Source organism: Hipposideros armiger, unplaced genomic scaffold, assembly GCF_001890085.2.
Source record: "Hipposideros armiger isolate ML-2016 unplaced genomic scaffold, ASM189008v1 scaffold_105, whole genome shotgun sequence".
NCBI lineage: Eukaryota > Metazoa > Chordata > Mammalia > Chiroptera > Hipposideridae > Hipposideros > Hipposideros armiger.
The window spans coordinates 1,039,471-1,057,281 of NW_017731455.1; the positions used below are offsets into that span (position 1 = coordinate 1,039,471).

General features: G+C 46.3%; 1 protein-coding gene across 3 annotated transcripts in view; it reads left to right on the top strand.

The window, feature by feature from the left end:
- The window catches only part of RBM20 (RNA binding motif protein 20), a 191,062-nt gene that overhangs the window by 124,688 nt on the left and 48,563 nt on the right, over positions 1-17,811 (top strand). For all 3 annotated transcript variants that reach the window (XM_019646590.1, XM_019646591.1, XM_019646592.1), the window contains exons 2-5: positions 12,264-13,350; positions 14,746-14,807; positions 16,588-16,679; positions 17,029-17,126. In XM_019646590.1, the coding sequence (XP_019502135.1) occupies positions 12,264-13,350; positions 14,746-14,807; positions 16,588-16,679; positions 17,029-17,126 (1,339 nt within the window). The remainder of the gene's footprint in view (positions 1-12,263; positions 13,351-14,745; positions 14,808-16,587; positions 16,680-17,028; positions 17,127-17,811) is intronic.

Sequence of the window (17,811 nt, forward strand, 5' to 3'; positions counted from 1 at the left end):
AAAAGGAAAAATGTGGCAAGTCTGTTTGTTGAATATTTTAGGATTTTATCCCTGGTGTGCTTGATGGTATTTACATAATTTGACAGCGTTCGAACACTGAATAGAATCCACATTCTTTGCAGAACTTCATCTTCAAAGCCTTGAGCAACGCACACATGGAACATTTACCCAGGAAAACAAATGGAAAATGAGATACACAACTATTGTCTCCACACACATACACATGGAGCAGGTGTGTATATGCATAGCAATGCTTATTGGTACCATACACCTCCCATGTGCCAGGCACTGTGACATGAAATGGGGCACGTTAATTCCTGCCTTCAAGGTGATGAAGGGGCAGTGAGGAAATCAGATGAGTCATTGGGTAGACAGTTATGAGAGAGGGTGGTTAAGATTGAGAAGAAAGTGTAACTGAGCTAATGGAGCAGCAGGGTATTATGGGGGATCATAGATTGGACACCAGCACACACTAGATGGGAGAGGGAGTCAGAGAAGCCTGCCTGGAGGAGGTGATGTCTGAAGGGCATGCTGAAGGTAGTTACCTAGGTGAGTGGGTGTAGGGAGGAGGTTGTCTGTGTGCACACTGTCCTCCACAGGGGCAGCACTGGCCTGTAATACCCTGAATATTTCATTTGCATGTATAAACATTAACATTTGGCATCTTAGAGAACTTGTATAGCAGTTTTAAAATATACATTTCAAACAGCTTGTGTTTCCATCTCCGAATGCTCCGATGTTCCCCAGAAAAGTTTGTTAAGTTGAGAGGTCACCACATCTTATGTTACTGAGGCACAGAAAGCTCTCTCCTAACCGCAGAAGTCAAACCAACTCCCTCGATTTTTAGCTTGCACAAAACCAGTGAAATTCTGCTCCACGTGAATTTCCTGAAGGATTGTGTGTCAGACAGACCAATTCCAGCCCAGAATGGATTCGAGCTGCATTTCACTGTGAAAGCCTGGATCTGTCTGTGGAATGCCTTTGTAGAGGAGAGAATCTTATAATGAGGCACTTTTGGTATTTCTTTCCCTAAACCTTCATAGAGTTAAGAGAGCCTCTCTCCTTGTGCTGAATGGCCTGCCCAAAAGGAGGGGGAAAGAAGAAATTTAAGTTAGTGCACGCTGCCTGGCATGCAACACATACATCTGAGCCCAGCCATTTATGTAACAATGGTTTCTTTAGAAGCATTCCCCGGAGCTTAAAAATACCTTAATTGGTGAGTAATAATAATTTTTCAATATTCAATAATAATTGTCATCATCATCATGCTTTGCAGAGCAACTGCGCATCGTGTCAGATCTTTACAACAGCTAACAGGTCAGATGTTATTATCTCCATTTGACAGATGAGGAAATTAAATCTTAAGCGTTATCAGATTTCAAAGGTGGAAGAGACCTTGGAGATCTTTTCATATCCGGCTTTCCCATTTTACTAAAAAAGAGGAATTGACTGACCTACAACCCATGGGGAGTAAATAGTGGCTGTGGGACCAGGCCTGGGTCTTCTGATTTCTAGCTCGTCGTTTTTTTCACTCCAGCACACTGCCTGCGACATGCAGTGTGTCAAAAGAAAGTTGGGAGAATATACAGTTGTTTCTTTAGGAGAAATGCCGTTGAAAACAGTCCCACATGCTATTTAATGAACATATGTATGTATAGAGAAAGTCTCTTGAATACTTTTTTTCTATATGTAGATAGATACAGACAGATTGACAAACATATATAGTTAAATAGACACCACATGGGGATGTCACTGGGGAGATGGAGGTGGAATTGGACTGGGCAGAGGCTCAAAGGGGACTTCGTTTTATCTGTGTAATTTTATTTTTTTGATAAAAAATATCTGTGGTGAGGGCCGGCCGAGTGGCGCGATGGTTAAGAACTCGCTTGGGATGCCAGAGGGCCCCGGTTCGGATCCCACATAGGAGGACCAGTGACACTGCCCTCCACAGCTAAGATGCTGAACGACAGCTCAACCTGGAGCTGGGCTGCCGTGAGTCGCTGGCGACGGCGTAGGCTGCAGTCCCTGTGGCAGTGGGTTACCATGGGCTACCGTGTGTAGCCAGCAGCCAGCGTGAGCGGCCAGCAGCCGGTGTGAGCGGCCGTCCAGAAGCCGGCGACTGATCTGCCTCACCCGAGAAGAGCGCAATGATGGTGCCAACTTGGGCCAGTGAAGCAACGTCCTCCACAACTAGACTGAAGAACAAAACGAAGCAACTTGTCTGTCCCCCTTCCCCCAATTCCCCAGCACTGTTCCCATCCCCCCAATTCATCAATAAAAAAATCTTAAAAAAAAAAAGTTTATAAAAAAAAATATCTGTGGTGAAAATGACCCTAACAGTAGCATTTGTTAATTTGAAATGATGGGCAATGATTTCATAAGTATTTGTTACATTCTTCATGTTTTTGAATTTTTAAAATTCAAAGCAAAACAAATATGAATATTAAACATAATTACCACCTACAATACTATGATCTTATAAAATAAAGCAAGTGGTACAGAAGGAAAGAAAAAAACTAATATATGGTCCTTGGTGGGGAGTTAACATTAAGTTTCTGTTTGCTTTAACTGTTTCTTGTTATGACACTGGCAGAATGTATATGATTTTCTCTGCATTGGCTGCCTGAGCTGTTCTGTTTTGTATGTTTTGAGCCCTTCTAATAGCACCTGCGGGAAAGGCGTGCCCGCTTGTGTCACTTATAAAACTGCTAGCTGAGCTCTGTGACTGCACATCCCTCTAGTTCTGAGGATCTTATTCTACCTGATGAGAGTGGTTCCGAGTATCATGGACCAAAAGGCTGGTGACTTGATACCAAATATGTTATTTAAAATCATACCTTGGATGTGTTCACTGAACTAATTGTGGCAATCATTTTGCAATGTACACGTATATCAAATCATTACATCGTACGCCTTAAATTTATATGTTATATGTCAGTGATAGCGCAATAGAACCGGAAAAAAAATTTAAACCAGTGTGACAAATTAGGGAGGAAACAGCACAGAATAAAGAAAAAAAAAAAGCTTTACATTTTAGAACCTTTAAACAAACAAAAAACTCCGAAAGACAAACAAACAAAAAACACATCTGAGGAAGTAGGGCCAGGAATGTGGTTTTACAAGCTCGCTTTAATGAATCTGGAACAAAGGATAGAATATTGGTCTTACAGTAAAAAGACCCTCGTTCCTGTCCCAACCCAGTCCCTTATTCGCTGGATGCCCTCAGGTGGTTCATCTAACCTTTCTTGGTCTCAGTCTTCTTAATATAAACTGGAAATGATCATATTCGACTTAGCTACCCACTGTCCTGGAGATCAGATAGCTAATGAAATGAAAACACGTATTCACACTCCAATTGCAAAAACATGAAACAAAAGAGAGATGATAAGATTATCATTACTGTTATGACTCACTCCCAGAGGTGCCATGGTGATACGAGTCATCGTATGGTAATATAAGAGCTGAAGCCAAACGTGGGATAATACCAACATTGACTCTGTCATCTCAGAATGAGTCACAGAGGCCCAGCTACTGATAACTGATAGCCCGATCATTACCAAGAAGATAGCACTATCAAAATAGGTGATCTCACTCTGCTCCCCAAAAAGGAGAAGACCCACTGGTCAACCTGGATGGGGACGTGTCCCTTCGTAGTGGCCGTGTTAGCCCTAAGGAACGAGGGGAACTGGGTTCCAGGTCCCGCTCTCTTCTGTCTGACTGTGTGACTTGGGTTGACTCACATATTACGCCAACTTCACTGGGCTTTTCTTCTCTGTAGGTTGGGTTCAACTAAATGATCTCTGAGGCCTCTTCTTGCACTTAATATTTATGATAATTAGCTAGAGTTTGAACTTGAGCCCCAATATTACTGTAGAAGCATCATTGTCATCTTGTAACCTGGCTTTTAGGGCCTCTTCCCTGCGGTTCATACCCTGACTTTGCTTCTAAGAGTGTTACAGTAGAGTTGAGAATTTACGATTTGAAGTTCAGCTCCCAGGAGGCAATGGAAGGGCAGTACCCAGCCAAGACCTGACCCTGAGCATCGCACTGTATTTGATTTGGCCACACTAGAAGGGTGTGACCACACCTGGAAAGCATTCTCTTGTCCGATCATGAGTTCTCTCACCTGGATTATATTTTATATTTTAGCATGTAAGAAGAAATGACATATTCGTTGCTTGGCCTGGAAAGGGAACTGAGCTGAGCTGGAAGTGAGTTTAAATTCCTGATTGATTATCTTGGAAGATATTGTGTGTGCTGAGAATGGGACCTGTCGGGTCTGCTCAGGTGCTACGGTGCCCTGGGCCGCTGTCCTTGGCTTCTGTTTCCAGCTGGCTGAACATCACCAGGGAAAAGCCTGATTTGAGTCCACACATATTCACACCACTGAATTTCAGCCTCATCCTCCTTGCTATTCCACAGCCCTTTACGTCTATTGTTGACGACTTATCCGGTTCACCAAGCCACTGTTATAACTCTCTGTTCTCCCCAAGCCCCAGTCCCCGTTCCTGCTCCATCCTCTCCTGGCAGATTCCACCCTTATTTTTTACTTCTCTCTATATTTACATCTCTTTGTGTTTGCTGTCATCCATCTCTATCCATCTCTAAGGAAGATTTGTCTCTGCCTTGGCGGAGCTCGCCTGCCATCTGCACTGAGGATGACAATGAGGATGACGGTTATAGCCGCTGCTTCATTTATTCCGTGAATGCTTGCTGTGTGCTAGGAACTGGGCGGAACAATGTATGTGCATCCTGTCATTTAACTCTCAGAACAAGCCTACACCTTAGATACAGCCACCCCTGCTTTCACAGTGAGGACCCTGAGGCTTAGAGAGGATAAGTATTTTCCCACAGTCCCCAGCTTAAAAGTGGCAAACTGGAATTTAGACCCAGGTTAATACTAACTCTGAAACCTGAGCTCCCAGCCTCTGGGCAGTGGTCCTTCCTATCCCCACACCCCATCTGTGAGGCAGAGCACAATCACATTGATATGGCTGCTACTTCATAAACATGGCTGAACTGATTTTAACTCATTCTATCCCAAATCCTGGTGGCAATGAGATTATCTCCAAGGACGTGCATGACAGATATCGCTTCCTTTGTAGAGGACTGTTTTCTGAAAGGAAAAGTTATGTTGTGATCACACAGCAAAAGTCCTCTTTCTAATAAACTTCCCCACAATGCCACACCCTTACATCTATCTGTGCAGCATCTAACACTTTGCAGAGCATCCTGACAACTCTTCATTTGCCTCAGCCCACACCAACCTTCATCATGTAAGTGAGAGAAGAGTGGGACTTCTCTTTTTATAAATGAGGACACTGAGGCTCAGAGAGGTCAAGCCTGTTGCCCACTGTGACACAGCTGACAAGCAGTGAGTTGGGACTAGAACCCAGGACGCCTGATTCCTACCCTCCGTTTATACGGGCACCTCATAGCCCCATAGGCACTCACGCTATGCTCCTGTGTCGTCTAAGTGAAAGAAGACTAAACCATGTATGTTTAATAAAGATCCTTTTCTCCTAGGGGACCACTGAGGCCTCGCATAAAGCAGGTTCTTAATGCAGCAAAAGTGGCCTGTGAGTTTTTGAAAAGGAAAGGCGTCTCAGTCAATTAGAAACTGGCCTCTGCTGAGGCACTGTGTCCCCTGCTCACAAGAGCACCTGTGTGGCCAGGGCTGGACCTTGGAACCAGACAAGGTCATTGCGCAGTCCACACCCTTGTGGGGATTTTGCTCACACATCCCATTCACATCCAGGCTGGCCTCGTGGCCATGTGTGGCACTCTTACTCCATCCGGGGTGGGGTGGGGACATTCTGTTCCCCAAACCACCAGGAAGCAAGTCATCTGGCTAGTAAACACACCAAAGTGACTGCCCGAGTTTCTCCGCAGTGTCCCCTTAGCTGCTGGGTCCTCTGCAGAGGAATCTGGGGGGTGACAGGGAACCCTGGAGTCAGTGTGGGGCCGTGGAGGGGAACTGTCTGGATTCAATGCAGATGGTTCAAGTAGGTTAGCTTTGTTTTTACATTACTATCTTTATGAAGCAGATAAAGGAGAAATACATTGCTTTGTGTACAGAAAAGACCAAGCAGAGCCAGGGGTTGCTGGCTCAAGGTGCCCCTCTAAGGTCACCCAGGAGCTGCCTGTGCTCTTGTCTCCAGGCCAGCGTCTTTGGGTTGGCTTTATTCTCAAGCAGGCTCTCCTTACGTGGTGGCTCAAATTCAACCAGTTTAGCCACCCAGGCATGGCATGACAAAAGGGTGTCTCTCTCCAGATGGCGCCAACAAAATGTCAGGGCGTGTTCATCCTGCATCCGTCACTGTGGCCAGGGGGCTCTGACTGGCCGGCCTGCATCACATTAAATGGGGATTGCTATCCTCATTTTACAGATGAGAAAATTCTGAGGGTTGGAAAAGTTCAGCGACTTTCCCCTGTCACACACCAACCACAGGCAGATGGACTCTCTGGTCCCTGAGCACAGTTCACCCTACAGCTGCCTTTCCCCAGCAGCTCATGCATTTCTTCATCTGTAGATGGGTTAATGAGTCCAGGACGTTTGTACGTCTCTGTTCAGAGTTCAGGGATAGCCCTTGAGTTGGCCTTTTCTTTCGTGTGTCGCATTTCTCTAAAATGTCTGAGGCTTGAACCACTTCCTCCTGTGCCTTGCTGTTTTGTGCTTACCTCTGTCTGAATATTCATCACTCTCTGTGCTGGTCTGTCTCCTCTCAGGGAGGGTTCTCTTGTTCCCTCTCTGTGTCCCCACCACTTAGCAACCTGAGCACATAACAGATGCTCAGTCCACATAGGCTGAATGGATGAACCCATGAATGCCCTCTTGGCCGCTTCGCAGGAGTCTGCAGAGCAGAGGCCCCGTGGCAGCCTATGTCTTGAGTGCTTCCTCCCTTCCTTTCAGAACAGGATTGATCACATCACAAACATCTTGCTGAATTTCCAGCACCCTGCCTCAAACCCAGGAAGGACGCTGCCTCGCTCTTTGTGCCCGGATACTAATCCATGATTGCATTCTGTTTGGGGCTCGGAAGAAAATGTGAGCTTTGGGACAGATAATGAGCCTTTGGGACAGCTGTTGTGCTCCCCCAGTGGATATAATATGTTGCACATCCTTTTGGCGCTATGGAATTAAACCATTAGAAACAGATTTCATCTGAATCTCCTAAATCTCCCAGCATTATAAAGGCAACTAGTTCTCCTTTATTTTGTATTTTATTTTTAAAGCTCTTGAGAGAAATGCTCCTTTAATTAAACAAACAAAAAACACTTTCTAAGCCAGCAGAGAACCAAAATTTTTTAGTGTAATTATGCACTGTGAATTCTTTGTAACAATTAATGGCCCAGAAAGGAAACGCCAGCCTTGGGGGCAGTGAGCCTGCTGGAGGTCTGGATGCATCGGAATGGCTGTGCAGTGCTTCTGGGAGCCTGGAGCAGCCCTCCTGCTGTGATTGTGTGGCAGCTTTTCTAGCTCTGCGCCACATGCCAGCTTATGTAACACTGTGCTGCTCTCCCTCCTCCGAGGTTTGACTATATGACTGTAAATAGTGCTGCCGCACAAGGTTTAGGAGAACAGAGGATGTAGTAAGTGCATAGAACTTTGTCCACCACCCACTTCCCAGACACGGGGACTTCCTTGCTGTCACCTCTGGAGCTAACAGGGGTCCAGAGGGACTGAATCATTGCATCTCCCCAGTGCTCAGGGAGTGCCTTGCCCATCAGAGGCTAGTTGGTAACTCTGAACAGAGGACAGGACCACGGGTAAATATGGGTAGGGATGATAAGCTGATGATGAAATAGATAGTTCTGGGGCTTACTTAGGGCTTTTGGAGACGGCTATTTTGTCATGCTCTAGAAACTGGTTTGAGTGATCTGGGTTCTCATTAAGGTTTTACTGCTCCCCAGCTCTGTGGCTTTGGGCAAATCACTTTCTGTCTTTGTTAGTGAGGGGGGTGGATGAGTTGATCCGTAAGGATCTGCAATGCTAAGCTTTCCCAGGTTGCCATTGCCCCAGCTGGATAAAGAAAGCTGACTTTGAAAAGGAAGACACCTCTGGCTTCTGGCTATGTTCCCAGAGGGTCTTCAGATGTCCAGTCAGATAGCCTGTGCTCTCCAGGACCTCAGGGAACAGGAGTTCATACCAACAAGATCCAGCCAATGTCCCCACACCCACCACTGCCTCTCAGAGTGGAAGCCTCTTTTATATCTAATTTTCTCGGTGGATTGTGTTAGTTTCTTATTTGCTTCTCTTAACATATTACCACAAATGCAGTGGCTTACAACAATACACATTTCTTATCTTACGGTTCTGGAGGTCAGAAGTACAAAACCCATCTCACTGGGCCAAAGTCAAGGTGCCACCAGGGCTGGTGCCTTTTGGAGGCTCTAGGGGAAAATTCATTTCCTTACCTTTTTTCAGTTTCTAGAGACCTACATTTCCTTGGCTTGCGGCCCTGTCTTTCATCTTTACAGCCAGCAGCATAGCATCTCCTCTCTAACCTCTGCTTCCATCCTTATATCTTCTCTTTCTGACTCTGATCTTCCCGCTTCCATTTTATAAGGACTCTGTGATTACATTGTCACCCCACCGCCCCCAAAATCCAGGATGATAATCTCTTCATCTCATTATCCTTAACTTAATCACATCTGCAGCGTCCTCTTTACCATGGAAGGTAATATTCACAGGTTCTGGGGATTAGGATGTGAATATCTTGGGGGGTCATGATTCAGCCCACCACAGGGATTAATCATCAGTTTCACAACCTGGACTCGGACAGGGAGAAGAGGGTATTGGAGCTCCTGCTTTGGGATGGGGACTTGTTGACAGTCCCCTTAGGTGGGTGACTCTGTAGCTGACTGTGGTTTAAGCTGCATTCAACAAAATCCATTGGCTTTCAAGGCATATTTAATTCTCCTTTTTGAATTGTTTGACGGCCTTTATCCACAGAAATGTATACTTTCAAAAGAGGTGTCCACATCTCCTTAAAGCCACCAGGTTCTGATGAGCAACGTCCACTGTCTTCCTTCTCCATTCTGTTAATGGCAGTTAGTGAGTGCTCACCAAGTTCAAAGTGGCGTGCCGGGGAAGTGCGACAACCTCCAAGACATGCTCCTTTCCCTCGTGGAGCTGATGTCTAGTGGAGGGAGAAAGGCGCATAAGCAATTATTTTTAACACAAGGCAGGATGTGCAAAGTGATGTAACAGTGATAAATCGAGGTAGCAAGACATTAGTGCTAACTCTAAGGGGTGTCAGGTCATATGCTCCATTTTTGGCTCCAAAATATGATTGCTATATGCATACGAATTTTAGGTTATTAATTCTTATGGGCTAAGAATTTTAGGGCTTTAAAAAATAGGACAATGGGTCTTTTCCTCTTTATCCAAGGGTCTTTGGTTCAAAAGAGGCATCTAGCTCTGAAGATTCATGTGAAATGACTTCTCGTCAAGGGTGACTAAAGTTGGGGGCAGTAAGAATTTACTACGAAAAGCAGAAGTTGGGAAGAAAATAGCTAGTCTTCTTATTTCATGCTGAATCTGAATGGGTAATCTGTAACCTGGGCTGTACTCGGAACAGCACGTGTTTCCGATGGCTGACCTACAAATACCCAGCGGGGCTGGCTTTCCTACTTGGAAAGATGGCCCTTCTGCACGCGTCCTTCCAGAGCTGCAGGGGACTCTCCAACAAGAGCTCCCTCCGGCCCCGAACACAGTTTTAGAAAATACAGCTGACTTCTCCTGGAAAAACAAAACCAAACTCTTCTTACTCTGGTCATGGAAACCAAGTTGGCACCTCATTATCACCTTGTTAGTAAGGACAAACCTGGTCGGAAGGGTTGGCCCTGTGTAGGCAGGGTTTTGCGTTAAGCTTAATTGCTTTTCTAAAGCTCAGCTACTTAATACTACACAAGTAGAAAGCTATCATCAGACTCTTGACCATCTTGTTCTTCCTTTCATACTCGCGCCTGCAGAGACTGTTAGTGCTTCCCTAACTCTGCTGCCACCGCCATGATTTGTGCCTGGGCCCCACTGGGGCCACCAAGACTTTCCTGCAACCGGCACAACTCCCCAGAGGAGTAATGGTCTGTCACCACCTTTAACTGTGATCTTCCCAGCCCCCCAATATCTTAAAATGCAGCCAGCTCGCTCTGCTTTTGGCGCTCACCAGGGCTGCTGGCTGGGTGAGGGGTAGTGTCTCTTTAATGACTGATAGCAAATTCTTGATTTCTCACAGAATGGGAAATAGTAACCCAAAGTCATTGTTCTCTGGCTCTGAAATGTGTTTTGTACTTGTATTTGAACGTGGGTGTGCCTGATGTTCTGAGAACTCGCTTCAAACAAAACAGTGAAGCAGCCCATGAGACATACTCAACAGAGGGCTGAAAAGCTGCATACTTAACATCCTTTCTCTTCTTCTCAAAGCCTGGCTGGCATTTGAATCCCACATATGTACTCACCAACTGGGAGTGTTTGTAAGTAGGTCACCTAATCCCTCTGAGCTGTAGGTTGTTGACCTGCAAAATTGGGGTGAACATTTCCTACTCCCTAGGACTGATGGAGAGATCAAATGAGATAACACAGGCTAAGCACTGTACCATCACAGTCCCATTCACCTTCCTCCCCACGACCTCCACACTTCTTCCCTGCCTCCCACCGTGCTTTCAGACCAATGCAAAGCACCAACCCAAGCAGAAGCTTGCTTTCCTCAAAGTGTCTCCATGCCTCCCTTTTTTCCTGAACTGTGCCCACCCCGTAGCCTCTCTCTTTTGTTTCGTCATCATCAGACTTTTCATGTACAGAGCCTGTGATGGTGGGGGCCTTGTCTAAAGTGTCCCAGCTGTACAGTTTCAACCCCACACGTCCCCAGCCATGTTGAATGTACAGCCTGGGTTGTCCATGGCAATCCCAATTTTAGATGCACAGTACCATTCTTCCCACTCAAATATCCTGGGAATTCCTGTTATCAACATCCCAAACACATTTCCTGATTACACCCACGCCCCAGAAGTGGTGTTTAAGACCCAGGAAATATGGTCTTACAAAAGAGCCCTGACTGTGGTAACCACACATCCCAGACTTTCTCGGAAAGTCTGTCCCCTTTCCCTGACCTTTGATTTTGAGTCCAGAAAACACCATAACCAACCAACAGAGGTCGCACAAAAGGCACATCTCAGCCAGAACACCCCTGTAGTAAGATTCTGCATGAGTGCCCACTACCACCTATGACCTCAGATTCAGACTCTTGTAATTTTTTGGTTATTCTTTATGCTAGTTGGGTTTGAGAGTGGACTGAAGGGAATGAGTCTTGCTGCTTTGGGATATGAAATGAAGAGGGGGATGAAAATGTGTTTGGCACAAATAGTCACACAGTTTATTCTATATGCGGTTTTGAAGCCTGCTTTTTTCACTTATCATTGGAGTATATGGATTTTCTCATGTTGTTGTTATTATTATTATTATCAGGTAAATAATGACCAAAACAAATTCAAGGTCATGTTTACCACTGGAGATGATGGGGGTTAGGAGTGGATGGGGAGAGCAGACACCCAAGGAACATTTAGTGTGTTGGAATGTTTTCTGTCATAAACTTGGTGCCAGTTACACTTTTTTGAATGTCTTAAATGTTACATAATGAAGTAGAAATTTAAATGCCAGTAATAAATGCCTACTTAACATTGGATTCTATACATAGATCATAATTTCCTCCCCTTCCCCATGTTATTAGATATTTGTAATGCTCAACAGTGGGCTCTTAAATAATATAGTATTATTAAACATCTTTGGGCATCTAGTGTTGTCTGAATTTTAGTTCATTTCCTTAAGATAGATTTATAGAATTCAATTATTGAGTTAGGGCATATGGCTATAATGCGTGCATATTGCCTGACTACCTTTTAACAAAGTTGCGTGAGTTTAGATGATCGTTGACATCATGTCCATTCCACTTTCTCTCACGCCAGCACTGGGTGCTATTATTTAAAAAGACAATTGCTACTTTGGTTCTCACTGTTTGAGCTGTCTCTCTTTGATTACCAGTGGGATTGAACATTCTGCCATATAATAATGTTTCTACTGGAGCTTTGTTTTCAAATGATGTGTATGTGTGAGCACAGGTTTTTGCAGACTCACTTCTACTTGGGGCCCATGTGGGAGGGTCTTGTTTACATGGGAGGGGGGACCGCAGATAAGCACAGAAGGAACCCTTGCCCCGCTTGGTGAAAACCAGCTGTGCATCTCGACCTCTGTCTTCTTGCAGTGCTGCCAAGCTCCTGGACAAGAACCCGTTCTCCGTCAGTAACCCGAACCCTCTGCTTCCTTCACCTGCCAGTCTCCAACTGGCTCAACTGCAAGCCCAGCTCACCCTCCACCGGCTGAAGTTGGCACAGACGGCGGTCACCAACAACACTGCGGCCGCCACGGTCCTGAACCAAGTCCTCTCCAAAGTGGCCATGTCCCAGCCACTTTTCAACCAGCTGAGGCATCCGTCTGTGATCAGCGCACCCCACAGCCATACCGGAGTGCCCCAACATGCTGCGAGTGTGCCCAGTGCCCGGTTTCCCTCTAATACGATTGCCTTCTCACCCCCTGGCCAGACACGAGGCCCAGGACCCTCGGTGAGCCTTCCCAGCCAGCCCCCCAATGCCATGGTGATGCATCCTTTCAGCGGGGTCCTGCCTCAGACCCCTGCCCAGCCGGCAGTCCTCTTGGGCATTGGCAAGACTGGGCCAGCTCCTGCTGCAGCGGGATTCTACGAGTATGGCAAAGCCACCTCTGGCCAGGCATATGGCTCTGAAACAGACGGTCAGCCCATCTTCCTGCCAGCCCCGGCCTCTACCTCGGGCAGTGTGACCTATGAAGGGCACTACAGTCACTCAGGACAAGATGGCCAAGCTGCCTTTCCCAAGGACTTCTACGGACCTAACTCCCAAGGGTCGCACGTAGCAGGCGGGTTTGCAGCTGAGCAGGCAGGAGGCCTGAAAGGCGAGGTAAGCCCACTGCTGCAGGGTCCAAACAGCCAATGGGAGGGCCCCCAAGGATTTTCTGGCCAGAGCAAGCCTGATCTCACAGCTGGCCCCAACATGTGGCCTCCACCCTCCAGCCAGCCCTATGAGCTGTATGACCCTGAGGAGCCCACCCCAGACAGGACCCCTCCTTCCTTCGGGGGGCGTGCAAACAACAGCAAACAGGGTTTCAGCAGTGCAAGGCGGCGGGCCAAGGAGGAGCAGGCAGTGCTGTCGGTGCGGCCCCTGCAGGCTCACGAGCTGAATGACTTTCATGGGGTGGCCCCCCTCCACCTGCCACACGTCTGCAGCATCTGTGACAAGAAGGTGTTTGATCTGAAGGTGAGTCATGCGAGACCGGCTGGGAACCACAGCTAGAGCCTGGGTGCACTCGCCACCACCACCCAGCTCTCACTGTTTATTGGTGAGGGACTGGTGCATTTGGGGCCTGGGTAACAAACTGTTGCCCTCAGTACCCTTGATTAAAATCATAGGTATTAGAACCAAAAGGAATTTCAGAAACGTACCAGGGCCAGTCCTTTGCTTTAAGGCAAGTAAGAGATTCTTACCCACGTCTATAACTGAGAGTTGGGGGATCAGGTGGCCCCACCTGGGTTACAGAAACAGGATTTGGGGACTGGAGTTTCCTGTCTCCTTGATGAGGGCTCTGTGGTACGCCTAGAAGTTACTGTCCTTGAAGTATATACATTGTACTGAGTATGGAAGGGGGATATGTGGGGTGAGGAGAGGGGGAAGTGAGCAGAATTTTGGATCAGGAGCAAGAGAGAAATTCTCACGTGGGCCCTAGACAAACGATCATAGAGGGCCTCAACTTCTCCCTCTGTGAAATAGAGGTGGAGCCTCATGACACTTCCCAGTCGATGTAGAATGCTTTGAGCCCCAGCAAACAAAGGTCCATTATAGCATAAATTGCCCCCCAAAATGTATTGATGATGCAGTGAAATATTTCAAAGCAATAATAATTATAATAGCTAACATATATGAAACCTTTTCTGTGTGTCAGCAGTAATTCTCCAAGGTTGATACTATTATTATCCTCATTTTATGGATGTGAAAACTGAGGCCCAAAGAGATGAAATGACTTATTTGGGGCTCCATCGCTAGAAAGTGGCAGAGTGGACATTTGAATGTGGGTCTGGCCCTCCTAGAGCTGGTGTCTTTGCAGCCCAGGGCTGTACTGCCTCCTGCCTGTCCTCCCATCTGCATTTCATCACCATCCCTACTCAGTGTGGGTCACGCCACACTGTGTCATTCCTCTTTGCTTAGGTCCCATCCTGCAAGTGCATCCCTGTCACTCAGGTGGGACACACCCTCTCACCTCCTGTCTCAGGAGGGGCCTGGCTGACAGGGGAGGTGATGGAGGACTTTGTCTCTCCTAAAAGCAACACACTGTGAGCCCACTTGCCAGATTCTCCCAACTGGATATGGAAATGGGTTGGAGGTGTGGTGAGACCAAGGGTCCACTGAGAGAGGAAGGAGGAGTCGGGCTTGTGAATCTGGGCTCCTGTCCAAGATGGGCAGGGGTTGTGTAGGTAGTGCCGGAGGAGGGATGGCTGGATGGGGCGGGAAGCTGGGAGGGAGAGGAGGAGTGGAGAAGATGTGCTTGCAGGGTTGGTCCCTCTGGGCTCGCTGCCTGGCTGCGGAAACCTGCACTCATTCTCTGCCTTCCCATGGACTCAGCTCTGCTTCCGTCATTTTTCTTTCCTTCTGACCTAGGACTGGGAGCTGCATGTGAAAGGGAAACTACATGCTCAGAAATGCTTGGTCTTCTCTGAAAAGTAAGTGCTGTCCAGGGGAACAGGTTCATGCATGCGCTCGACCAATATTCATTGAGCACGTACTATGTGCCATGCCGTTCTAGGTGTTGGGGAAACAGAAGAGAACAACACAGGCAAAGTTCCTGTCCTCAAGGAGCTTACACTTAACGGGGAGGTGGGGGATCAGATGATAAACAAAATAAACGCTGAATTATATAGCATGCCTGGTGATAAATGCTAAGCAGAAAATAACGTCAGGGCAGGGGCAGGAAGTGTGTGTGTGTGTGTGTGTGTGTGTGTGTGTGTGTGTGTGTGTGTATACACACGCACGCAGGATCTGGTCCTTGGATTTTAAATGGCAGAGTGGGGGCTTGCTGAGGCCACTTCAGGAGAGGATGGAATGAGCTGTGAGTGTCTGGGGAACATGCACTCCCAGCCAAGGGAACAGCAAATTTGAAGGCCCTGGCGTGGCCCTGGGTTGCTCAGGCAGCACCAGTGTGACCAGAGCGGAGTGCTGGGTGAGGAGCCAGGAAGGTGCCAGCTTGTTTGCTTTGAGTGCGACTGGAGCAGGGGAGGGCTGAGCAAAGGCTAGTTGGGGGGCAAAGGCAGACACCCGGAGACCAGTGAGGAGAGGCTGCAGATTTCTACGCAGGGAGGTAGAACAGAGGATGGGGTTCAGTGTTTTGAAATGACTGCATTCAAAAGGCCTCCCTTTCTTACTGACAGTAGCCCAAAGGTGGAAGCAACCCAATGTGCATGCCAGGTGAACAGGTAAACAAAATGTGATGTATACATACAGTGAAATACAGGGCAGCATTAAAAAGGAACAAATTTCTGACACATGCGATAACAAGGGTGAACCTTGAGGACATGACGCTAAGTGAAAGAAGACAGTCATAAAAGGACAAAAACTATGTGATTCCACTTACAGGAAGTACCTAAAGCAGCCAGATTCATAGAGACAGAAAGTAAAATGATGGTTGCAGGAGCTGGGGGAGGGGGAAAATGGGGAGTTAGTGTTGAATGGGTAGCGAGTTTCGGTTTTGCAAGATGAAAAGCATTCTGTGGATGGATGGTGGGGATGGTTGTAAAACAGTGTGAATGTGCTTAATGCCACTGAACTGTATGCTTAAAAATGGTAAGCTGGTAAATTTTGTTATGTGTATTTTACCACAATTTAAAAAATGATTTTTAAAGAGGTCTTTCTTCCCTGGCTTCCCATTTTTTTTTATTGTGGTAAAATTCTCGTAAAACCCACTATTTTAACCATTTTGAAGTATCCAATTCAGTGGTATTTAGCACGTTCCCAAGGTTGTGCAGATCACTATCTAATTCCGCGTTTTCATTGCCTCCAGGGGAAACCCCATGGCCCATCCATCAGCCCCTGGCACTGCTAATCTGCTTTCTATCGCTATGAATTTGCTTCTTCTGGACATTTCATATAAATGGAATCATGTAATATGTGGCCTTTTGTGACTAGCTTTTTTCACTTAGCATAATATTTTCAGGTTTATCCATATTACAGCATATACCACCTTTTTATGGCTGAATAATGTTCATTGATGTATGTATATATCACATTTTGTTTATCTATAGATAAATCTTTTGATCTACACGTGGCATGTTTCCACCTTTTCGCTATTATGAATAGTGCTGCTATCAACATTCACGTATAAGCTTTTGTTTGAACATCTATTTTCCACTATTTTGGGTCTATTCGTAGGAGTGGAATCTGGGTCATATGGTAATTCTTTATTTATCTTGCTGAGTAACCAGTTCCCCCTTTTTCACCTTTCTCCAGTGCTGGTGTCCGGTGTATACTCAGTTCGGCAGAGGGAACTCTGTGTGCCTCTCCCAACAGCACAGCTGTTTATAACCCTGTTGACAGCGAAGGTGAGTTAGAGCGTACAGGTCAGCAGCTTGAACCAGAAATCAGCTTCCCAAAGCCTTATCATGCCATAGTTTTAGTGGTCAAACTTCCCTTGTGTGCCCATCTATAAAGCAAACAAATCCAGGACACTGGCACTCAGTGGGCCTGCCGTCTGGGCTCTTCAATATTTTCTGACATATCTTAGCTTTGTTGGTTATCAACATGCCCAGAAAGTTATAATCACGCCAATCCCTAATCAATATGTTAAGAGGGAGTTTTCATTTTTCTCTTCCCACTTATGTCCTAATCATGACTTTTGAAGGTAAAGTAAATAACTAGGTTTTCACCAGTTTTGTGTAATTTATCCTTTAGATTATGCCTCAAATCTTGGAACATCATATGCAGCCATTCCAGCAAGGTCATTTACTCAGTCAAATCCCGCCTTTCCTTCAGCTTCCCCCGGGACAAATGTGAGTATAGATTCTCCATTGTCATTGTCATTGCCATCATCCAGGCATTCGTAGCCCCTGCTATGCGTGGGTGTAGAGGTGCAGAGGAGCTGGGGCTTTGTGCAGGGCAGGGAAAAGTGTCCCTGGACAGAGGGTGAGACTTGTGTCGTTCAGCCCAGTGAGTATTGAAACACACAGATTAAAAAGCTGACATAGGCCTTTTGAGCATTTTGAGCCTTGCCTCTGCTTGGGGCCTGCTTCAAACTCTTTGGAGTGTACTTTCTTTTCTAATAATGGCCCTTCAGCCTCTCTCTACTGTTTGGGCCTGCTTCTTTGAAATGTATTTTTTCTTCTAATAAACTCCTTTTCTGCAACTTAAAAAAAAAACAACTGACATAAATTGTTAAAATTGAAGGCATTCATAGACTTTCTAGCATTCAGCCCTGGTTGAGAAAAAACTAAGTTTCATTTTGTGCATGTTGCTCTTTTTAAGGCGTTGATGTTGTACTGAAGTGGAGTGTTTCCTATGAGCAGTCATTCTGAAACTTGAAGCAGAAAGAGAAAATATGTTTGCAAGTGAGGACCTTGCACTAATGGTGTTTGTTGGCCCCTTGGGGAAATGGCTGCATCTGTACAATACTTTGTTTTTAGTTGTGTTTATGCTCCTCTCTCTCTCTCTCTCTCTCTCTCTCTCTCCAATGTGCAC